Here is an 18,636-nt window from a genome sequence, read left to right as displayed (position 1 = left end):
GAAATTCCTTGATCAACCTTAGGACAGGTACCACATTGAAGAATTATTATTAATTAGAGAGAATATATTGATTGGATTTTGGGGAAGTTTTATGTATATATATATATATATATATATACAGGTGGTTGCTGGAATATGATATGCATAGCTGATGAGCAAGAGTGGATCGATCACCAACCATAGACTGATAGACAACAGTATATATTTTATTACATACCGACAGCTCCAGGCCAAGGTAGTCGCCACCATGTTACTTTGGCACATCAAAAAGTACATAAGTTTGACCAATTTCAGATAGATCCACATCTACATCCACCCATGCAATGCATGATATTAACATCTAACAGAAATCTCAGCATATGTATATATATACTGTTTGATATTCAATAATTCTGACAACCCCACTGTTTGATCATGTGCACAGAGATCTGCTTCTCTCTGTCTCTGCCCATGTACGTATGTTTGTACACCCGCAGTGTATGTATATTTATCCAAGAGTCGTGGTTTGGCCAGCCACCTTATGAGGCTGCTACTGTAAAAACGTGAAACTGAATTATGGAACGTAGGGAGTGTGGTGGAGCATTGGATACTCCATCTATTTTCCTATAAATAGACAAGCCCATGTGTAAGCAGTCCCCAACCAAATGGAATTGTTTGCCGTGGGCGAACGCTCAACTTGTTTTATTTATTTATTTATCTATCATCCCTCACATATACATATATATAATATGATAAAAACTTAACCAACAGCTTTCATCCAATGTGTTTTCTTTCTTTTTTGTTACTATGAAACAATTATTTGATGTCCCTATCTACTTTACTAATTTAATTTCTAAAACCCCACCTAATTCATGTGCTACAACTTGATGGTTAATTACCACACCTTCTTAACATATATACAATAATTATTTAATGTACAACACAAAAATCAAATATTAATCGATTCTTCGTTTTGAAATTCTCTGATATTTTAAATCTGTTATTATTATTATTTTTGAATTTTTAAAGACTTTCTTGGATGGGTGTATGAATAAGAAATTGTCGGTCTCTAAATCTCTCTCTCTCTCTCTCCATGTATGTATATATATATATATGTAAAAGAAAGGCAGAGGGCGCTGGGTTTGATGAGGACCCGAATTTCTTTGTAATAGGGTTTGCATCAAATTTCTACATAGGCACCTTGAAAATGCAACACTAAAACGCGTTTTCAGGGGCTGTGATCGATTTTCCTACTAATTGAATTAAAAAACGTACATATTCATATGGGTATTAAAATAATACTTAAATAGGAAAAGCGGGTTACATATATGCATGGGGAAGTGGAAGAGGTAAAAAAAATAAAAATATAAAATAAAAATGATGGATCATGGAAGTTGAAGTGATGTCTTATGTGGTCGGACAACAACTCAAATCTTCATCCCATAATGTAATCCACCCTTGGAATTAGGGCTCCATATTTTTGTAGGCCCATATGTCCCTACGTATGCATGTGCATGCTTTTTTCTTCTAATCTACTGATATTATTTTATTTTCTCCCCCCCCCCCCCAAAAAAAAAAAAAAAAACCCAATATGTATATATGTACTCTTATGCTAATATAATATATTTCTTGCTAAACCAATTTAATTCAAAAAATATCAAACTAGTATCATGAGTATGAATTTTTATTTAATGTGAATTATGTACATAATATTAATATTTAAAGTAAAGAATTTGAATGAGGGGTTGTGATTGCTAGAATATTGAGAGAGAGAGGGGGGGAGTGATAGGGATTGGTATGGTGGTAGGGTATATAGAGATGGAATAATTCGATTTGTAGTAAGATCCAAGTGAATGGAGCCAAAAGCAGTTAAAATTATTATTATTATGAATTAATAAGTGATATTCCCTTCTTCAATTTTAATTAGCAAAAATATTATTAACTCCATATATATGAGAGATGGACCACTCTGAAGGTGAGGTTGGAATTTGGATAGTTAAGTTCCCTACACCACCCGTCACCTTCCTACTCTACCTATATACATACCCAAAAAAATTAAATAAATTATATGACAAGTACAATATATTTATTGTAGAATTAGTAAATAATTCATAAAGAATGAATCAATTAGATAATAAATATATCACACTTATTCTATAATTGATTTGATTCGATCGAATCTGATTTGAATAAAAGATTTTCATATATACTCCTCCATTTTTCCCATTTTCTCTTTCTCCTCCACAAATTAAAATTTAACCTTCTTGGAATTGATGACTCAAATCTTGGTTGCTAATTCAAAGTGGAGAGGGTCCATGTGTGTGTGTGTGTGATTGAGACCATGACCATGACCATGACCATGGCCTCCAAATAGAACTAATATCACACAACTCGCTAGCTACAAAGTGAAATCCCATATATGGAAGATGAAATATTAACGTGAAACTTGTTTTATAGGGGATAATATTGAATTCCAAGTTTCTTACCAAAAGTCTGCAGTTTGGGAGTGTGCAGGAATTAGATTTCTTGGGTTAAAAAATAAATAAATAAATAAATATGTACGTGTATATATATATGTGCGCGCGTGTGAAGCAAAAGGAGTTGATGCTTCAACTATGATTTTTATCCCACTTTAGAAGAAAGAAAGAAGTTGCAACTTTTGCAATATATTCACATGAGATCACCAATTTAGGTTTTTTTTTTTTTTCTTTTTAAACGCATATGCACACATCACATCCTGCTCATGGTGTGATCCATTATCACCCCTTTTGTCGAGAAGATTTAATTCATTTGACGAAATTGAGATCTCATAATTTTAAAGATCATAGATTAGAACCTCACTCTGTGCGTGAAATATTATTTTATTGCATAGTAGGTGTTATTTAAATTATATTTATCTGATATTATTAATAAAAAATATAATTATTGTAATCGCATTATTTTAATTAATAATAATTCATCCCTTAAAAAAAAACACAAACCATCACAACATAACATGACATACATGCATATGTACATAAGCAACACAGAGAGACAGAGGTTCATAGAGCATAGACATAGACATATATATATGCTAAGGCAGTGAGTGGGGGTCCCAATAGTCAGTCTCATAGCGACATCAAACAGAGGGGGTGGGGGGGGGGGGGGTCACGGGTGCCTGAAAAACCCATCGGGAATTGCGAAAAAAACTTTCTGACACATCTGCTGCACTCCCCTTGTAATTATTAATAATTCATCTCTGCTCATACTATATATTTAAATTTAAATAGCATGAAAAAAAATTAAAAAAAAAACAGGAAATCCCGTGCAAAGTTCAACTTTATAATTATGTTGTAATGATTTTATTCCTGAAGACGCACGAGCAGCTGTGTGTGTGTGAAAAGGCAACCCACTTTTTACATATTTACTGTTCCACTTTTTCACTCTTTGTTTTTGGGATCTCAAAAGTAGCCAATTATTTTTCTGTATTATAAACTATTTTAGTATTTTAATATACATATAAATATATATGTCTTTGTGAGGAAAAAAATAAGACCATATATTTATATAATATGCATTTGACCTTTCCACCCTCACTTTTTCTAATATCACGGATTTTTGTTATATATAGATGTAAAAAATAATTAACTGCTGTGAAATATATTTCGTCAAAGTTTATTAAAATAAATATTGTCTGATTTTGTTTTTATTACAACAGGAGTGGGGGGTCGAGAACGTAGATTAAATGATTATTATTAGTCATGGTTAGATAAATGCAAAAATTTAAATTAGAATACTACTAATTGTTGTGACATGTCGTTTTTATGTACGTATAATAGGTAATTTTTTATGTTTTTAAAATATACTATAAGTAAGAATGAAATATATAAATCAATACATTATATTTGAAAAAAAAAAGAAAAAAAACTAATTTTGAGTTTATGTAAAATTAAAAGTTGAATAAGTTACTTATGTTATCAGTTGAAGGGTATTTTTAGACTTCACAAAAAATTTAGTACGATGATGTAATTAATCGCGGTTTGTGAATATAAAGCGCGTTGCTGTGTGTAATAGTATGGATAAATGACACGTGATTGGTGGAGTTTAATTGGTAGTAGCTAGATATGTTATATAAGTACTAAGATAACCTTTTTGTTTAAATTTCTGATGTATGGTCTTGATAATTGCAATTTTTAGCTCGAAAAACTACAGAGGACACACAGCTCTACACATTCTGGTTACAAGCAGCATACAGCCAATGCATACGTACAAACAAGTGTATATATCTAGAGAGAGAGAGGAGAGAGGAGAGAGGAGAGAGAAAGTGGGCCCAGCAGCTAAATCTATGGCTGACCGACTTTGAAATTAAGAGATGAAGAGATAGGATGTCCAAGGGGTGATAGAAGCTTAAATTTTTATTGCACAAGAGAGAGAGAGAGAGAGAGAGAGAGAGGAGAGAGAGAGACTGGGGGGGGTTTTGTTAGAAAAAGAGAGGAAATATTCTCTTTAGCTTTCAATGGTTTTTTGGTGTTTTCTCTAGAAATCAAACACACCTTCCACCAGATCTCTGTAACATTAACACTCCCAACTTCATCACTTCATACTCCTGTTATTACTTGTTTTCTTCTGCCCGGTCGCGGCCGCCGGTCGGATTCAAACCAATCTCGTCATCATCTTAGTATTTATGTTCATTTGTGGTTCTTTCCTTCTTCTTCTTGTTTTGGCACAATCTGATGAGTATATAGGTAGCTGCTCAAAGGTTGTCTGAATAATACCAAAGGATTCATCTGTTTGTATTTGGAGAAACTCTCTTGTTTCTTTTGTTTTCTAGCACTACTTCTACTACATCCTTGTTTGTTTTTCTTGCACCAGTCCACCAAAGCTCTCTCAATCTCCAAATGATGTCTGGTGATGTGTTCTCTGTTCCCAGTTCCGCAGCACCCAATGTTTTTCCGCACCAACAATTACAACTACCAAACCCTAACCCTAAACCCAACTCCAACTCCAGCCTCCCTTCTGCGGCCAAGAAGAAAAGAAACCTTCCAGGAACACCAGGTAATTAATATATATGATGATTAACCTTAATAATTATTACAGTATATGTAGTACTAACTGTATAACAACTAGTACTTCAATTCTGTAATAATTAGTTATCTGTTCTTGAAATTACATTAATTAATACAATTGACGTACTAATTACAGATCCAGATGCAGAAGTCATCGCTCTCTCACCAAAGACACTCATGGCTACAAACAGATTCATCTGTGAAATCTGCAACAAAGGTTTCCAGAGGGACCAGAATCTGCAGCTCCACAGAAGAGGTCATAACCTCCCATGGAAGCTGAAGCAAAGAGCCAACAAAGATCAAATCAAGAAGAAGGTGTACATATGCCCGGAAAAGACCTGCGTCCACCACGACCCCGCCCGGGCCCTCGGAGATCTTACGGGCATCAAGAAGCATTTCAGCCGGAAGCATGGCGAGAAGAAGTGGAAATGTGAGAAGTGTTCCAAGAAATATGCAGTTCAATCTGACTGGAAAGCTCATTCTAAGACTTGTGGGACTAGGGAGTACAAATGTGACTGTGGTACGCTGTTTTCCAGGTATTTAATTTTACATGTGTTTCTTGTTTAGGAATATTTGTTTGCAAGAATTTAATGCTGCCCTCATGTGTGTGTGCAAACCTCCTGCTGCTTTAATTAATATTGCACCACTCCCTTTTCAATTTATTGCCACCAAATGATTAGGTAATAAGTGTTTGGATATATACACATCATGTATTCATTACATTCTTAGTTGGGATTTTCTTTTTTTTTAATTACAGGAAGGATAGTTTCATTACACACAGAGCCTTCTGTGACGCCTTAGCTGAAGAAAGTGCAAGAATTACAACTGTTGGGGCTAACACTAGCTTGAACTTCAGAAATGATCTCAGTCATCACGGGAATCTGATGAACCCTCAGCCTAATTTGCAGCATGGGTCCACGTTTTCCAACATTCCTCATATCGGTGCCGCTTTCCGGCCTGAGTTTGGGGGGTTGTCCGCCGGAAATTCACTCCTCGGCGGAGACCCTCATCAGCAGAAGCCAAGATTGTCACTTTGGTTGGATCATCAAGCAAATTCTCAGCTTAATCCTAATCTTGATCATCACAATTCTAATCTTTTCATGGCTTCAAGTTCAAGCACTGGCTTGCCTGATATGATTCAAATGGCGTCGAGTAATCTTTTTGGCTCAACTTCATCAATGGGAAACTATGCAAATCTCTCTTTATCTCCATTGCCACCACAAGGGCTGAAGGAGGAGCCTGTTACCAACAAAGCAAACACAAATCCAATGGCTGATTCTCTATCTTCCCTTTACAACTCCGACAGTCAAAACGTCCATCACTCATCATCAAAATCTTCCCCATCATCGGCGCCAATGTCTGCAACTGCACTTCTACAAAAAGCAGCTCAAATGGGCTCAACCAAAAGCCACCCGAATTTCTTCGGCAACACTCTCGGCGTCATGATGAGTTCCTCGTCTCCTTCTTCTTCCTCCACAAACACTCTATCTTTCGCTCAAAACAGAAGCGAGCTCCACCAAGTATTCGGCAAACAACAGCCGGAGAATCACGCCCCCAAACCCGCCGACGGTATGATGAATTTCAGCTCCGAAACAAGCAATACCATCAGTAATCTTGATCACCACCATCACTCTATGATTCAGTCAACCGGTGCACAAATTAGTCAATCGGCTAACTCCCAGCTGAACTTGCATTCTGGATTAATGCATGGGGTGGAGCATAGCTTGACGCGGGATTTTCTCGGCATGGGCGGAGACGGCGGTGCCGGTGGGCCGTTCTTGCCGCAAGAACTAGCGAAATTTGCTTCCATGAGTTCAGCCATGGGGCTGAGCCACTTCACTAGCAACCACTAGCTATTAGCATGTGTTTTTTTCGATTTCACTTCTTTTGTACCATATAATAATTGTCTGGGAGGCCTAGCACAAAACCTTATCTTGAACAGGGCCAGCTCATATACATTCCTCCTTCGTTTTCCACATAAAATCAAATGTTGTATCAATGCCCATTGCACGCGCACCAAGAAAAAAGAAGACAACTTCAGCTTCAACACAAATCATGATATCAATTAGATACACAACGTTGGAAATTTTTGTGTGTCCAATCGACAATTAAATCCAATTTGAACTTAAATTTCTTTGGAAAAAAATAATCTACTTAATCAGTCCTAGCCATGCATGTTATAAGATATTAGACATGCCCAATGCAAAAAGATGAGATTGTGGGCCCCATTCGTGTCGATGTGGGACCCACGGTTGTGGATGATTGGAGGAAGGAATTGTGTTAATGTTGAAAAGTAGGTGATTTGGAGTTAGGAGTGTTGCATGAATAAAAAAAAGTTTGTGCTGTAAAATTTCATAATCAATTTCAATGTGTTTGGTTCCGTACAATTCGTTTATATAATATGCTATATTCTTGCTTAAATTAAATTAATTACACAATAAATATGTTTTATTAATTATATAATTGATTATTTTTTTTAAAATATACACAAATCATACGATAAATATAAAATACTTGTTATGTAATTGATTCAAATTGAATTAAATACGATTTGCGTTAGAATTTATTGTAATTTTGATCTATATTTTTTTGATAAATTGATGGGCAAGTTGATTATATATGTATGATATTCCTTGACTGCTCGTTGGAGGCTTTGAACTATAAAGCGACCTCGTCAACTTTGGTGGGTTTTGATTTTTCCTTTTTATTTTGTTCGTTATATATAAATACGTTCTCTAGAAAATCAATTGTTGGGTACTAAGTCCGGCAATAAATTAACCATCGTGGGCCGTTGGATTCGGCTTACTTCTTGTACTTATCAAAGACCCCTCTCTTCTTCTTTTCCCTGTTAAGCATGCAGTAATTATCCTGTGGGAACTAAATTATTGCATTAATTAATGATTCTATCATAATCATTCCGAATAACTCTATTAGAGAAACCAATAATGCGAGTTTAGAATATAAGTTCAAGTTTATGAGTTTCGACGTGACCAAAACATGTACCAGTTGTAAATACCTCTAAAATCATGACGAAATTGATCCCGTAGGATAAGGATCCGTTCATTTATATTCGAATCTTGAACATTCTGAAAAATCAAATTAAGAGGTACACGGCATGATCCCAAGGACCCGATATCAATCATACACTTGGACAAAACTATAATCTTTTAAGCCATCATGATTTGTTGATTAGCTTCAGAATCGAAATGTTTGTAATAAGGACTGTTTAAATAACTTTGTCGCACGATAAAAAACCAAAAACACAAATGTGGCTAGAATACTACCAGGACCCCAATCAAGATTGTTGTTGATGCTCTAACAATAAGTTTTGTAGTGAGATTTGTAATATGTATTGTATAAATATTCATACTTTTGTTAGAATACGATGATTTAATTGAAATTTAGTGATATTATTTTCTTGTAATTTGTTAGACATTAGTTGAAAAGAAATTAAATTGAATTAATAGCCGAAAAGAGGAGTTGGTTAAGTTCCAAGCATAAGCAGCAATAACAAGAATTTGAAATGAAAGTCGTGGACCTTGACTTTGTGTGTTCAAGTAATTTTTCCCACATTACTCTATGCATTTTATTTAATTTAATAATTGAAAAGTAGACAGCAAGTGAAAGAGGAGACCTGGGAATTAGGGTAGAATGTTAGTTAACCCCAATAAAAAGGTTGTATGAGAAAAGATTCTTGGGAGCCGCCGCATGTTGCTGTGCTGTTTATGTCTTCATACATACATATGTTTGGATTGCTGATTGCTCCTTCCCCACCTCATTTTAATTTCTTTTACCACTTTTATATATTAATTATTAAATGCACAAACATAGAGAGACTTATTCAGTCGTTGACCACTTTTCATCTTCGATCACTGTGAAAAAAAGTCGTTTTTGATGCTACAAGTTGACCATCCCCAGTACCTTTTTTTTTTGTTTTTCTGGGATAGTTACATTCTTCTAATTTAAAATTTGGTATAATTATATATAAATTTTTTATAATTTGAAAAATTACATCTAATACATTTAAAGTTTATTTTCGTTTCACAAATAAGTTTACCTATTAGTCAAAATTTATCGAATTTGATGATATTAATAAAAAAAATGATAAAATTCATACTTAATCCTGATTGACTTATTATTGATTTATTGTAGGTTAAATAAATCTTTTTACGAATAAATTACCCTTATATATCTTCACACGTTAATACATGTGACTAGAGCTAATTATATGATGTATTTTTCTATTAATACCCCTATATTTTTGTAACATGATGCTTGATCTTGTGTGTATTTGTGACATTTTAGGTGGTTTTGCGGAAGGAATGAGAGATGCAAGAAAAGAGCTAAATCATGGAAAAACAAATTTTTCAGTAACAATGGTACAAAAATAATCCGTGGCCCACGAGTTATCAGACGTGCAGTAGGCATAAATGGAAGATTGCAAAGTTGAGTGTTGATAAACTTGTTGTGGACCTATTTTTAGAATAGTTTGAGATGTTTGGTAGGAACGGAACTGAAAAGGAAAGAAAAGATGGAAGGTATTATTCTTTTTCTCTCCTACCATAATTAGCAATAGTATAAAAGGAAGAAGAAGAGAAGAAAAAATAGCAACCTTTTGGCTAGAAAATTCTGAAGAACACAAGGAGAAGACGAAAAAGAGTGGAGGAGCAAGATTTGACACCAGAGTGACAGACCGTTCACGCCCAACTTTTGACCTCATGAGTTTTTCTTTATTTTTCTCTTTTGTGTTTGATTTAGATAGGATGAACTAATTTAGTTTTTATTAAGGCTTTTGGGAAGCCTAATTGAGACAATGTTGCAAGTATTTTTACTGCATTAATCTACAACTTTGTTTTTATATATCTGCAAATTATTGTGCTTGTTCTTATAATTTGAGAGTTTGTTCATTTCTTGAGTTTAATTAATTACGTTGATGAACTGGGTGGGGATTTGGCACAGTTGATAGGATATTTGTAGTGTGAATTGAATGATATGTTGACACACATAGGCATGATTTATCCGATTGCATAGGTTGTTCACAGATCTTAATAGTGCATTATTGTCATGAGTTTTAGATTGAAGAGATCCACTATTTTCTTGATGATAATAGGTTTGGTACAGTTCGAGAGAGTGTAATGAATTAACTTGGGAAGAATCTCGGTATATGAAAACACTTGCATACTAGATTAATCTGTTAAATTTTGCATTCATTGAATCAATTAGGTGGACCTATAGTCTTAGTATCATTCTCATTATCAAATTTGTTTATCTTGTTCTCTTTAGTTGTTATTTTTCGCAGTAATAATCCATCCACTGATTCTCAATCATCCAAATAATCGTAGATTAGTTATAGTTTCGATAATTATTCTATTTAAATTCTCGTGAGATCGATATTTATTATACTACTTGATAGCTAGTGCACTTATTAGTGGCCTATACATATTTGACAATCAGCATGTGAGGAGGGTATATCTTAACCCTTATCAAACTAGTTTAGTTTAGTTACAAAAAATTTGTTTGACCTACAATAAATCGATAATAAATTAGTCGAGGGCAAACATCAATTTTCATTCAATCCTTCTATTAATATTAATAAATGAGACCTAACGATTCCGAATAAACGAAGCCACTTCCTTGGTCATTTTCCGCATCGGTAAACCATAAATATGAATATGAAAGTGGCGCCAATTCAAGTCTACCAAATTCGGATGATCAGCAGCCTCCACCGGAGCCAAAACCAACAAATTTTTGTCATAAGCCCAAGGGCATCGTTCCAACATAAGGTACCTGTCTACGATATGGAAGAATTTGAGCAAAAATCTCTCACCTTCTATCATTTTAAGATCCATTCCTCGCACTGGATTCAAAAAGCCATTCTTAGAGTGTTCTGTAAAGCCTCGGGGTGAAAGGATTTTGTGGACAACAACCTACCCACAATTGAAAAAAACCCAATGACAAAGGCTCCGAGTGCCAAAGACATACCTGCCTCTTCCTCCTCAGTGAGAGACGACAATGCCCCCAACCGGCCGAGGTCGGACTCCAGAACAAACAGAGTGAGAACCTTTGCAGAAACGAGAGAGAAAGTTCTAGGAAGAGGGGAACCTACTAGTAACTTGCAGCAGCGAAAACAACGAAATGGAAGAACAGAGAAGGAAAAAACGCAGAAAAAATAATTTTTTTTTAAATGCTCTTCACTGGAAAAATAATAAATAACCAAATACCAATATGGGAGACAATCCTTGTCTGCTTCAAACATATGGGTTGGGCCCATAGATTCTAAGCCTGCTCCTAATTGGGCCTCCATAACGTAGTAGCACTAGCAGACTAATTGGGCTAAGTGATGATGAACATAATTGGATCAGTATGCCCACCATGAATGGCCCAAAAGCCCGTGTACGTGGCACCTTTCAACTTGTTACGAGAACAGCCAGGGCAGAAATGAGGATACACGTGGCGAGCAACTATAGGATTATACAACGTGGAATTGGAATGTGAATCCCTTTCCACGCTACGCAATTTCTAACTACTGTAGTAGTAGTGTAGTGTAATAATTTTCACTTGGTTGCTTGCTGTACTTAAAATCCTAGACTTGCAAAACTCGCACATTTAACGCGCGCATGTATCTATAGTTGAATCCCTGGTTTCCATTAATTGTAGTTTTGTTGCAGAGTGTTGAACGCTGTGTGACATTGAGGTGGAGATGGGGATGAAGCTCTGTGGTTCTGATTTCGTGGCGTGCAGAGGCTTTCTTTACACAGTATTTATTCTGAATTTCGTGTTGTGCTGCCACCTCCTGCAACTCCAACCGTTTGTAGGTAACTCCATTCTTCAATTTCTTTTGGTATTTCTAGGATTGGTTTGAACTTGTTCTTTTGATCTATCTGCAGTTGTGTAAAATATGGCGGCTTTGGTTTTTTTTGGTTCGGTTGCTCTAGTGAGAGCTGAGAAATTTTTAATTTTTTTAGTAGTTTTAGGTTAACGTAATGTCTGTTGCAATATGGTCGTATGGAATGAGCCGCGGGAATTCATATGAGAGCTACTGCAATGTAATTTTTTATTTTATTTATGTTCTAATTGTGAATCCTCGCCATGCCACATTGAGTATATGTTGATGGTGATTTATTGGTTTTAAGCAAAGTTTTGATAGGGCCTTGTTAAATTATTCTCCTGTTTCCACATAAGGAGAGTTACACAGGAAAAGCAAGCTGGTGATTTTGGTGGACGACAGTTGAGTTGTGCCAAGCTTTGAAATTGTGCCTTAAGTTGCAAAAAATGAGTTAAAAGCAACAAAGAAATACAGTGCACTTATTGGTGTATTTTTGACTGTTTGGATTTGTGACTACTTCACTGGCTTTCATATGGTGTTGGATCAAAGTAGCTCTTACTCTCGATATGCAATCTTTATTCAAAATGCAGATGGAAAACCTGGTGATACTGCTGCTCTGTTTGAGAGAGTTTCGCAGAGTATAAAAGCGAAGAAATATAATGAGGCACTTGCTGACCTCACTGCTGCTATCGAGGCAGATCCAGCACTTTCAGAAGCATATTGGCGTGGAGCATCCATTCTTCGTCAGCTGTGCAGGTTATATTTGGCAGAGATTAAGCTAAATTTCTGAGGATCTTATTTGTCTGTGACACTGAAAAAAGAAACAAAAGTTTATAAACAAACTGAACGATTCTGTGAAAAGGTTAGATCCAGCTGAAAATGATTCTACCAATCATCTGTTTTTAGGGACTTCTGTCTTCCTTACCAACTGACACATGGCATCAGGCTCTCCATGCTTCTTCCTTTTCATTTTCTTAGGGATGGTAGGTAATAAGCAGCACTATGACCAGACTTTAAATGCTGATATGCCAGCTCTTCGTTCAAATATTATTTTCTTTATTTTTTTCTCCAAACAACTCCCAAATAAACATTGACTAGAAATTTATATTATCTAGCGTGTTATTACATTGTCTGACTTGTTCTTCTACCCAACAATTTCTGTTATGAGGTTCTCTTATGTGCAACCAGAAAAATTTTCTCATTCACAGTTACAGATTTTATTTTAGACTGTTCAATAACTATTGGACGAGTCTTAGTCTTTCTCTCTTTTTTATTTCTATATATCTGATTGAAAAATCATATGATTCAGGAAGTTTTTCGCTGATGTAGATATGAGGAATCGGAGAAAAGTTACAAAAAGTTTCTGGAGATGAAACCTGGGAATTCAGCTGCAGAAAAGGAGCTTTCTCAGTTATATCAAGCTCAGAATGCCTTAAGTTCAGCTCACAATCTTTTTGATTCAGGAGATTTTACCAAAGCACTGGAATATATTGATAAAGTTGTACTTGTTTTCTCCCCAGCATGTCCCAAGGTCTGTTTTTAAGTATGTCCTATTGATCAAGTGAACAAATTATTACTATTGATTGGGAGCTTTCCTTGTTACTGTAATATCTGTCAATTTTTTGCAGGCCAAACTCCTCAAAGTCAGATTATTATTAGCATCTAAAGATTATTCGAATGCCATATCTGAGACAGGATACATTCTTAAAGAGGATGAGGACAATTTAGAGGCTTTGCTATTGCGTGGTCGTGCCTACTATTATTTAGCTGATCATGATGTTGCCACCAGGTTTGACAAAAACATCTAAAAGATTTTCCTTACTTCCGCATCCATATTCACTGAGGCAATGTAATAGGTTTAGGATGGATACAGATGGTTACATTTATGCTATTATAGTTACCAGGATTTGAAAGTTCCTTATTCATGTATTTATAGTCTACATTTTTCTTCCTCAGGCATTACCAGAAGGGCCTTCGCCTAGACCCTGAGCATGGTGAACTTAAGAAGGCATATTTTGGACTGAAGAACCTCCTCAAGAAGACTAAAAGTGTAATGGCTTATGAATTCATTCTAGTAGTAATTCGACATTAATATTGGTGTTATACTGATCTAATCTCAAATTAACGAACTTAATTTTCATGCAGGCAGAGGATAATGCCAGTAAGGGTAAGCTTCGGCTCGCAGTGGAAGAATATAGAGCAGCTCTTGCTTTGGATCCAAACCATACTGCACATAATGTACACCTTCATCTTGGACTGTGTAAAGTCTTCGTGAAGCTTGGTAGGGGAAAGGATGCTGTAACAAGTTGCACAGAAGTACTTGAAATTGATGAGGATTTAGTTGAAGCTCTAGTCCAGGTATCAATCTTCTGTCATTGCTAATATTGACCTAAAAATAAAAAATGCCATTAAAATGCTATGGTATGAATACCCTGACAACCTGTATTCTCTTGGTAGAGTGTACCTTAGAGCGATATTCCTTGCCCTTTTTAACTTTTGACAATCTTCCAGAGGGGTGAAGCTAAGCTTTTAGTAGAAGATTGGGAGGGAGCTGTGGCGGATCTAAAATCAGCAGCTGAAAAGTCACCTCAGGTTATTATTGTACTGAGCTATAGTGGTTTTTGTTTTATGGTTCTGGATACTCTTTCTGGCTTATTGTAGGCTTACTGTGTTCACCTGTAAGAGGTATCTAGAACATTGATAGTCATGGGCATCTTTTACCTTGCAGAATATTTTTTTGAAGTTCACGCATTTGCTAGGCAGTTTTTTCATATGTAGCTTACACTATATTCAGGTTTTCCATGCATGTTGATCACTGTCCACTTTTGCCTCAGAACAGAAACAAGTACTATTTTGTGTGTCTATTATTTTTGTGCTTAGGGGAGGGGGTTTACATTCAAGAGGAATATAGCTATAACTATTGGTGTATTTTGAATGTTTCATTTTTCTTCTTATTGTTGAATTATGAAAATTTACCACTGAAGCCAAGGAACTTTACTGCTTTCTTTTCGTTCTTGTTCAACTTTGTGCATAAAGCACCCCCATAGAGTTTGCAGTTAACTTCACAAGGGCTGAGGCTCTGTCATATTCTTGGAACTTTTCGTCTACTGAGAGCAGTGTTTTGATTAACAGCTTCAATACTTCAGAACATCGATTTTTTTTTCTGTGTTTGAGGTCATCTGAAAATAAAAACATTAAGAGCTATCTTATTCCATGTCCTAATTGCGATTTGAGAAAGTAACAACAGTCTTGTGCTGTAGAATCTGCTCCTTCCGTACCTTATGAGAATGAATCAGTGTCCGAGTTTGATCTGTATATATATATATACATGATTACTGATTTTCATCTGATTAGTAGCCTTGACCTAGTTGTGGTAGATTACTATAAATCATAATAATTTTCTATTCTGGTTACAAAGGAAGAGATCCAGACCCATATTGTCAGGTTTTGTCTATAATGCACTGTGTGCATATGGCTTGTCTAACACAAGCTTTGCTGCTCATGCAATATGAAATTCTACTTTCAACTGCTTATACAATATCTTTACATAAGTTAATTAATGATCAATCTTTGACAGGATATGAGTATTCGTGAGACTTTAATGAAGGCTGAAAGATTGTTGAAATTGAGCCAAAGGAAGGACTGGTACAAGATTCTTGAAGTTTCAAAAACTGCATCTATATCAGAGATTAAGAAGGCCTACAAGAAGCTTGCCTTGCAGTGGCATCCAGATAAGAATGTTGACAATAGAGAAGAAGCAGAAGCCAAATTTCGGGAAATAGCAGCTGCATATGAGGTAACAGCTTGTTCATCATCACTCTAGATAACCTTACTCATTGATCATTCTATAGATCTTTTGGTGCTTGATTGCATTTCTGCAGGCAGCCGTCTTATTAATATGATTGTACCAACTTTTCAAGTAGCTGGAAAGACATTAGTTATGGCTTCTTCTAGCTTATCAAAGAATTATATATGCTGGCCTTCACTAATAAGGGTTACTTTGATTATGGTTGAATTTTACAATTAAGCTGGCATAGACCAGGATCTATTAGTTCATTTGAAAACTTGAGAGTTCAAAGGATTTTGGTGGGATTTTATTATTTCAACTCCAGCTGTTCCCATGAAAAGATGATCAATTGTCAAAGTTTCATGGAACCATGAAATCTATGAAGTTAGGACATGACTCCTGATGAAAGGGGTATACCACTATACTCTAAACCCAGTTTCGCCACTAATGTCTATGATTAGTCACTCATAATTATTGGTTGAGATTAGCTTCTTACAAATCCTTTTCCTATGCCTTTTAGCTACTTTTCTATAGATTTGTCCCTCCCCCCCCCCCCCCCCCCCCGTTTCAGTATTTTATGACAATGGACATGATGAATATAAATGTCCGCAGATTCTGGGCGATGAGGAAAAGCGTACCAGATATGACAATGGAGAAGATATTGATGATAATGGTATGGGAATGGGTGGTGGCGGGTTTAATCCTTTTGGAGGAGGGGCCCAGCAATTTACCTTCCACTTTGAAGGAGGTTTTCCTGGAGGAGGCTTTCCTGGTGGATTTGGAGGATTTCATTTCTAACCTTTGTAACATATGGGAATGTATTTCCCCGATGATTTTACCGAGGATGACTTGTGGAACATCGATTTTCTTTGGAAAAGCAATTTTTGATTAGCCGTTGATAGGTGCAATTCATTTGAATCTTTGTAGGCTATTATTCAGTGGTGTGTCATTGCCACAGGTTGTACTTCAGAAATCGACAAGGAAATTAATATCACATTGTATGTAAAACACTGATTCAAGGAAAAATGGCAAGTTCTCTCATGAATAGTGCTGTCTAAATCTCTTTGATGGAGATCTTTGGAGCTCCTGCAGAGTGTCAGTTGTTTTATTCGGTATTCCATCCCACGAGAAATTCTGGCATTGTAGATATAGGGTTGGACTGCCGATATGCATTTTACGTCATATTTGGATGCACAGTAATAAAAACTTTCCTGGCAATTATGCTGGAAAGCGCAGTACTTTGTAAATTTGCAGATACAGAAAATTCAAAATCAAAATTTGTTTTTCGGTATTTACTTTTGTGTCCTAATGAGCATTTCTGTCCTATAATTTTCGTAGGGAAGTGGCTTATATACTTAGGCTAAGAAAGAGATGAAGCTCTTTTTACAGGCAAATTGCATTAGCAAAGAAAGGTAGGTCTGCATTAAATGAAATCTTGCAACTCACATTTTCACACAAAATACAGGAAAGAATGCTCTGATTTTACAGATCACAACACCATAAGTACAGAAAAAATTTCATGCGGGCATCAATATCTGTCATGCTCATCAAGTAAATGCCGCAAAAACTAGCATGACACAGGCCATTGCACGGATCACCTTCTTGGACAGACAAATTGCACCAGAAGAATCAGCTGTAGTACTAACATCAGATCCTGATGGAGCATCTGCCGATCGAGCAGCTTTCTTGGGCTTTTGAGGTGCAGGAGCTGGTGCCGGAGTCATGAAAAAGCTGAGAGGAAGCAGCACCTGATCGACCTGGTACACCGCTAGCTGCCCATCAGTGTATATTGCGTTCCCAACTGTTGCATTGGTCACTCCTGTTGTTATGTTAACCGAGTTCCCGGTTGCAGTCACATTCAGTGGGAATGAACCTTGGCTACCACCGGCTTGGGTGCGCAGTGGATTGCTGGCGGCCTGGAACTGTGACGGTGAGAAGAAGGATGGGAGGATATGGAATTGTATCAGTTCAACTTTCTGCTCGTCGGTGAAGGAGTTTAGCGTGCCTGGTTTGAGATTTGAGAATGAGCCATCGGTTGGGGCAAGAATGGTGAGGCCTTGGTTTGAATTGTTGAGCGCTGCGGTGATTTGATCTGCCACTTTCGTGTTCTGTAGCAGGCGGATGAATGTGGTGAATTGGCCGGCCTTCTCGAGGATGGCTGTCACATTGGTCGGCCCGGGCGGTGCAGGGGCTGCTGCCGGGGACTGGGCGGCAGTCAGGGTGGAGTAAACGAAGAGGAGGAGAAGAGGGAATGCAGGAGATAAGGGTTTCATCTCTGTTTTAAACTTTAGTTTGCAGAAGCTGCTCTGATTGTGGAGGTAATCAAGAAGACAAAGAATGAGGAGTAGCTTCTCTTGAATGGAAAATAGGACGACCTGGTTTATATACTTCTAGCAGAGGAAAAAACAGTGGCTTTGAGATGTTAGTGACCAGTAAGGTGAGTTAGGTGAAAGAAATAAAGCCTTTAAGGTGAGAAGATGAGGTTTTGACAATGTTGAGGCAGCTACTTGATTGCTTGGCATGAAAGAGAAAACAACTTTGCTGGTGGCCAGTTTTCATGGGGTATGATTGGATTTCTGATTCTGCTTGATGCTGGGGACATTTTTAAACAATCTTCTTCTTCAAGTATTCAGGTAGAAGGGGCTTTACTACTCCTTTTGCTTTCTCAGCAAAACACCCTCAAATTAAAGAAATAGAGCAATCAGTCTGAATAGCTCATCAAGGTTGAAAGTCTCTGTCCCTTTATTCCTAGTCACAATTAGGCACGGGTAATTTACTACCATGTTCTCTTGAGTCACATTCTTGATGCATGCTGCACTACAATCATCAAGATCGGCTTCATTTTATTGTCGTTTTTATGTCATATTTATGTCATCTTACATTGCAAGTATACTTATCATGTCATTGGTAGACTGTATCAGGAATGATGTTTGGAATTTCATATTTAGCCGATGAAACGAGATTGAAAGAAGGGCTAATGTGTGCTGGCATTGGATGCC

The 18,636-nt window shown here is 36.5% G+C and overlaps 3 protein-coding genes across 3 annotated transcripts; 2 read left to right on the top strand and 1 right to left on the bottom strand.

Annotated features, from left to right (window-relative positions):
• Positions 1 to 4,338: 4,338 nt before the first annotated feature.
• Positions 4,339 to 7,023, top strand: LOC105174321 (zinc finger protein JACKDAW). Its single transcript, XM_011096379.3, has 3 exons — positions 4,339 to 5,013; positions 5,161 to 5,560; positions 5,782 to 7,023. The coding sequence occupies exons 1-3, from the start codon at positions 4,857 to 4,859 to the stop codon at positions 6,875 to 6,877; spliced, it is 1,653 nt and encodes a 550-aa protein (XP_011094681.1). The 5' UTR covers positions 4,339 to 4,856; the 3' UTR covers positions 6,878 to 7,023.
• A 4,530-nt stretch (positions 7,024 to 11,553) lies between these two features.
• On the top strand, positions 11,554 to 16,678 carry LOC105174320 (dnaJ protein P58IPK homolog). The gene is made up of 9 exons (XM_011096378.3): positions 11,554 to 11,839; positions 12,441 to 12,606; positions 13,180 to 13,381; positions 13,479 to 13,639; positions 13,807 to 13,900; positions 13,996 to 14,208; positions 14,362 to 14,442; positions 15,428 to 15,646; positions 16,250 to 16,678. Exons 1-9 carry the CDS (start codon positions 11,725 to 11,727, stop codon positions 16,433 to 16,435), a joined length of 1,437 nt encoding a protein of 478 aa, XP_011094680.1. The 5' UTR covers positions 11,554 to 11,724; the 3' UTR covers positions 16,436 to 16,678.
• Positions 16,679 to 17,036: 358 nt separating this feature from the next.
• On the bottom strand, positions 17,037 to 18,065 carry LOC105174319 (fasciclin-like arabinogalactan protein 12). Its single transcript, XM_011096377.3, has one exon. It carries the CDS (start codon positions 17,908 to 17,910, stop codon positions 17,185 to 17,187), a length of 726 nt encoding a protein of 241 aa, XP_011094679.1. The 5' UTR covers positions 17,911 to 18,065; the 3' UTR covers positions 17,037 to 17,184.
• Between the last annotated feature and the right edge of the window lie 571 nt (positions 18,066 to 18,636).

Source organism: Sesamum indicum, linkage group LG11 (assembly GCF_026168435.1).
Source record: "Sesamum indicum cultivar Baizhima isolate 11 linkage group LG11, ASM2616843v1, whole genome shotgun sequence".
NCBI lineage: Eukaryota > Viridiplantae > Streptophyta > Magnoliopsida > Lamiales > Pedaliaceae > Sesamum > Sesamum indicum.
The sequence above is the reverse complement of the archived record's forward strand: the minus strand, read 5'-3'. Positions and strand labels throughout refer to the sequence as shown.

Coding starts and splice junctions, on each gene's coding strand:
- LOC105174319 (XM_011096377.3), bottom strand. CDS start 17,910: ATGAAACCCTTATCTCCTGCATTCCCTCTTCTCCTCCTCTTCGTTTAC.
- LOC105174321 (XM_011096379.3), top strand. CDS start 4,857: ATGATGTCTGGTGATGTGTTCTCTGTTCCCAGTTCCGCAGCACCCAAT. Junction 5,014..5,160: donor AAACCTTCCAGGAACACCAG/GTAATTAATATA, acceptor TACTAATTACAG/ATCCAGATGCAGAAGTCATC. Junction 5,561..5,781: donor TGTGGTACGCTGTTTTCCAG/GTATTTAATTTT, acceptor TTTTAATTACAG/GAAGGATAGTTTCATTACAC.
- LOC105174320 (XM_011096378.3), top strand. CDS start 11,725: ATGGGGATGAAGCTCTGTGGTTCTGATTTCGTGGCGTGCAGAGGCTTT. Junction 13,901..13,995: donor TCCTCAAGAAGACTAAAAGT/GTAATGGCTTAT, acceptor ATTTTCATGCAG/GCAGAGGATAATGCCAGTAA. Junction 14,443..15,427: donor CAGCTGAAAAGTCACCTCAG/GTTATTATTGTA, acceptor AATCTTTGACAG/GATATGAGTATTCGTGAGAC.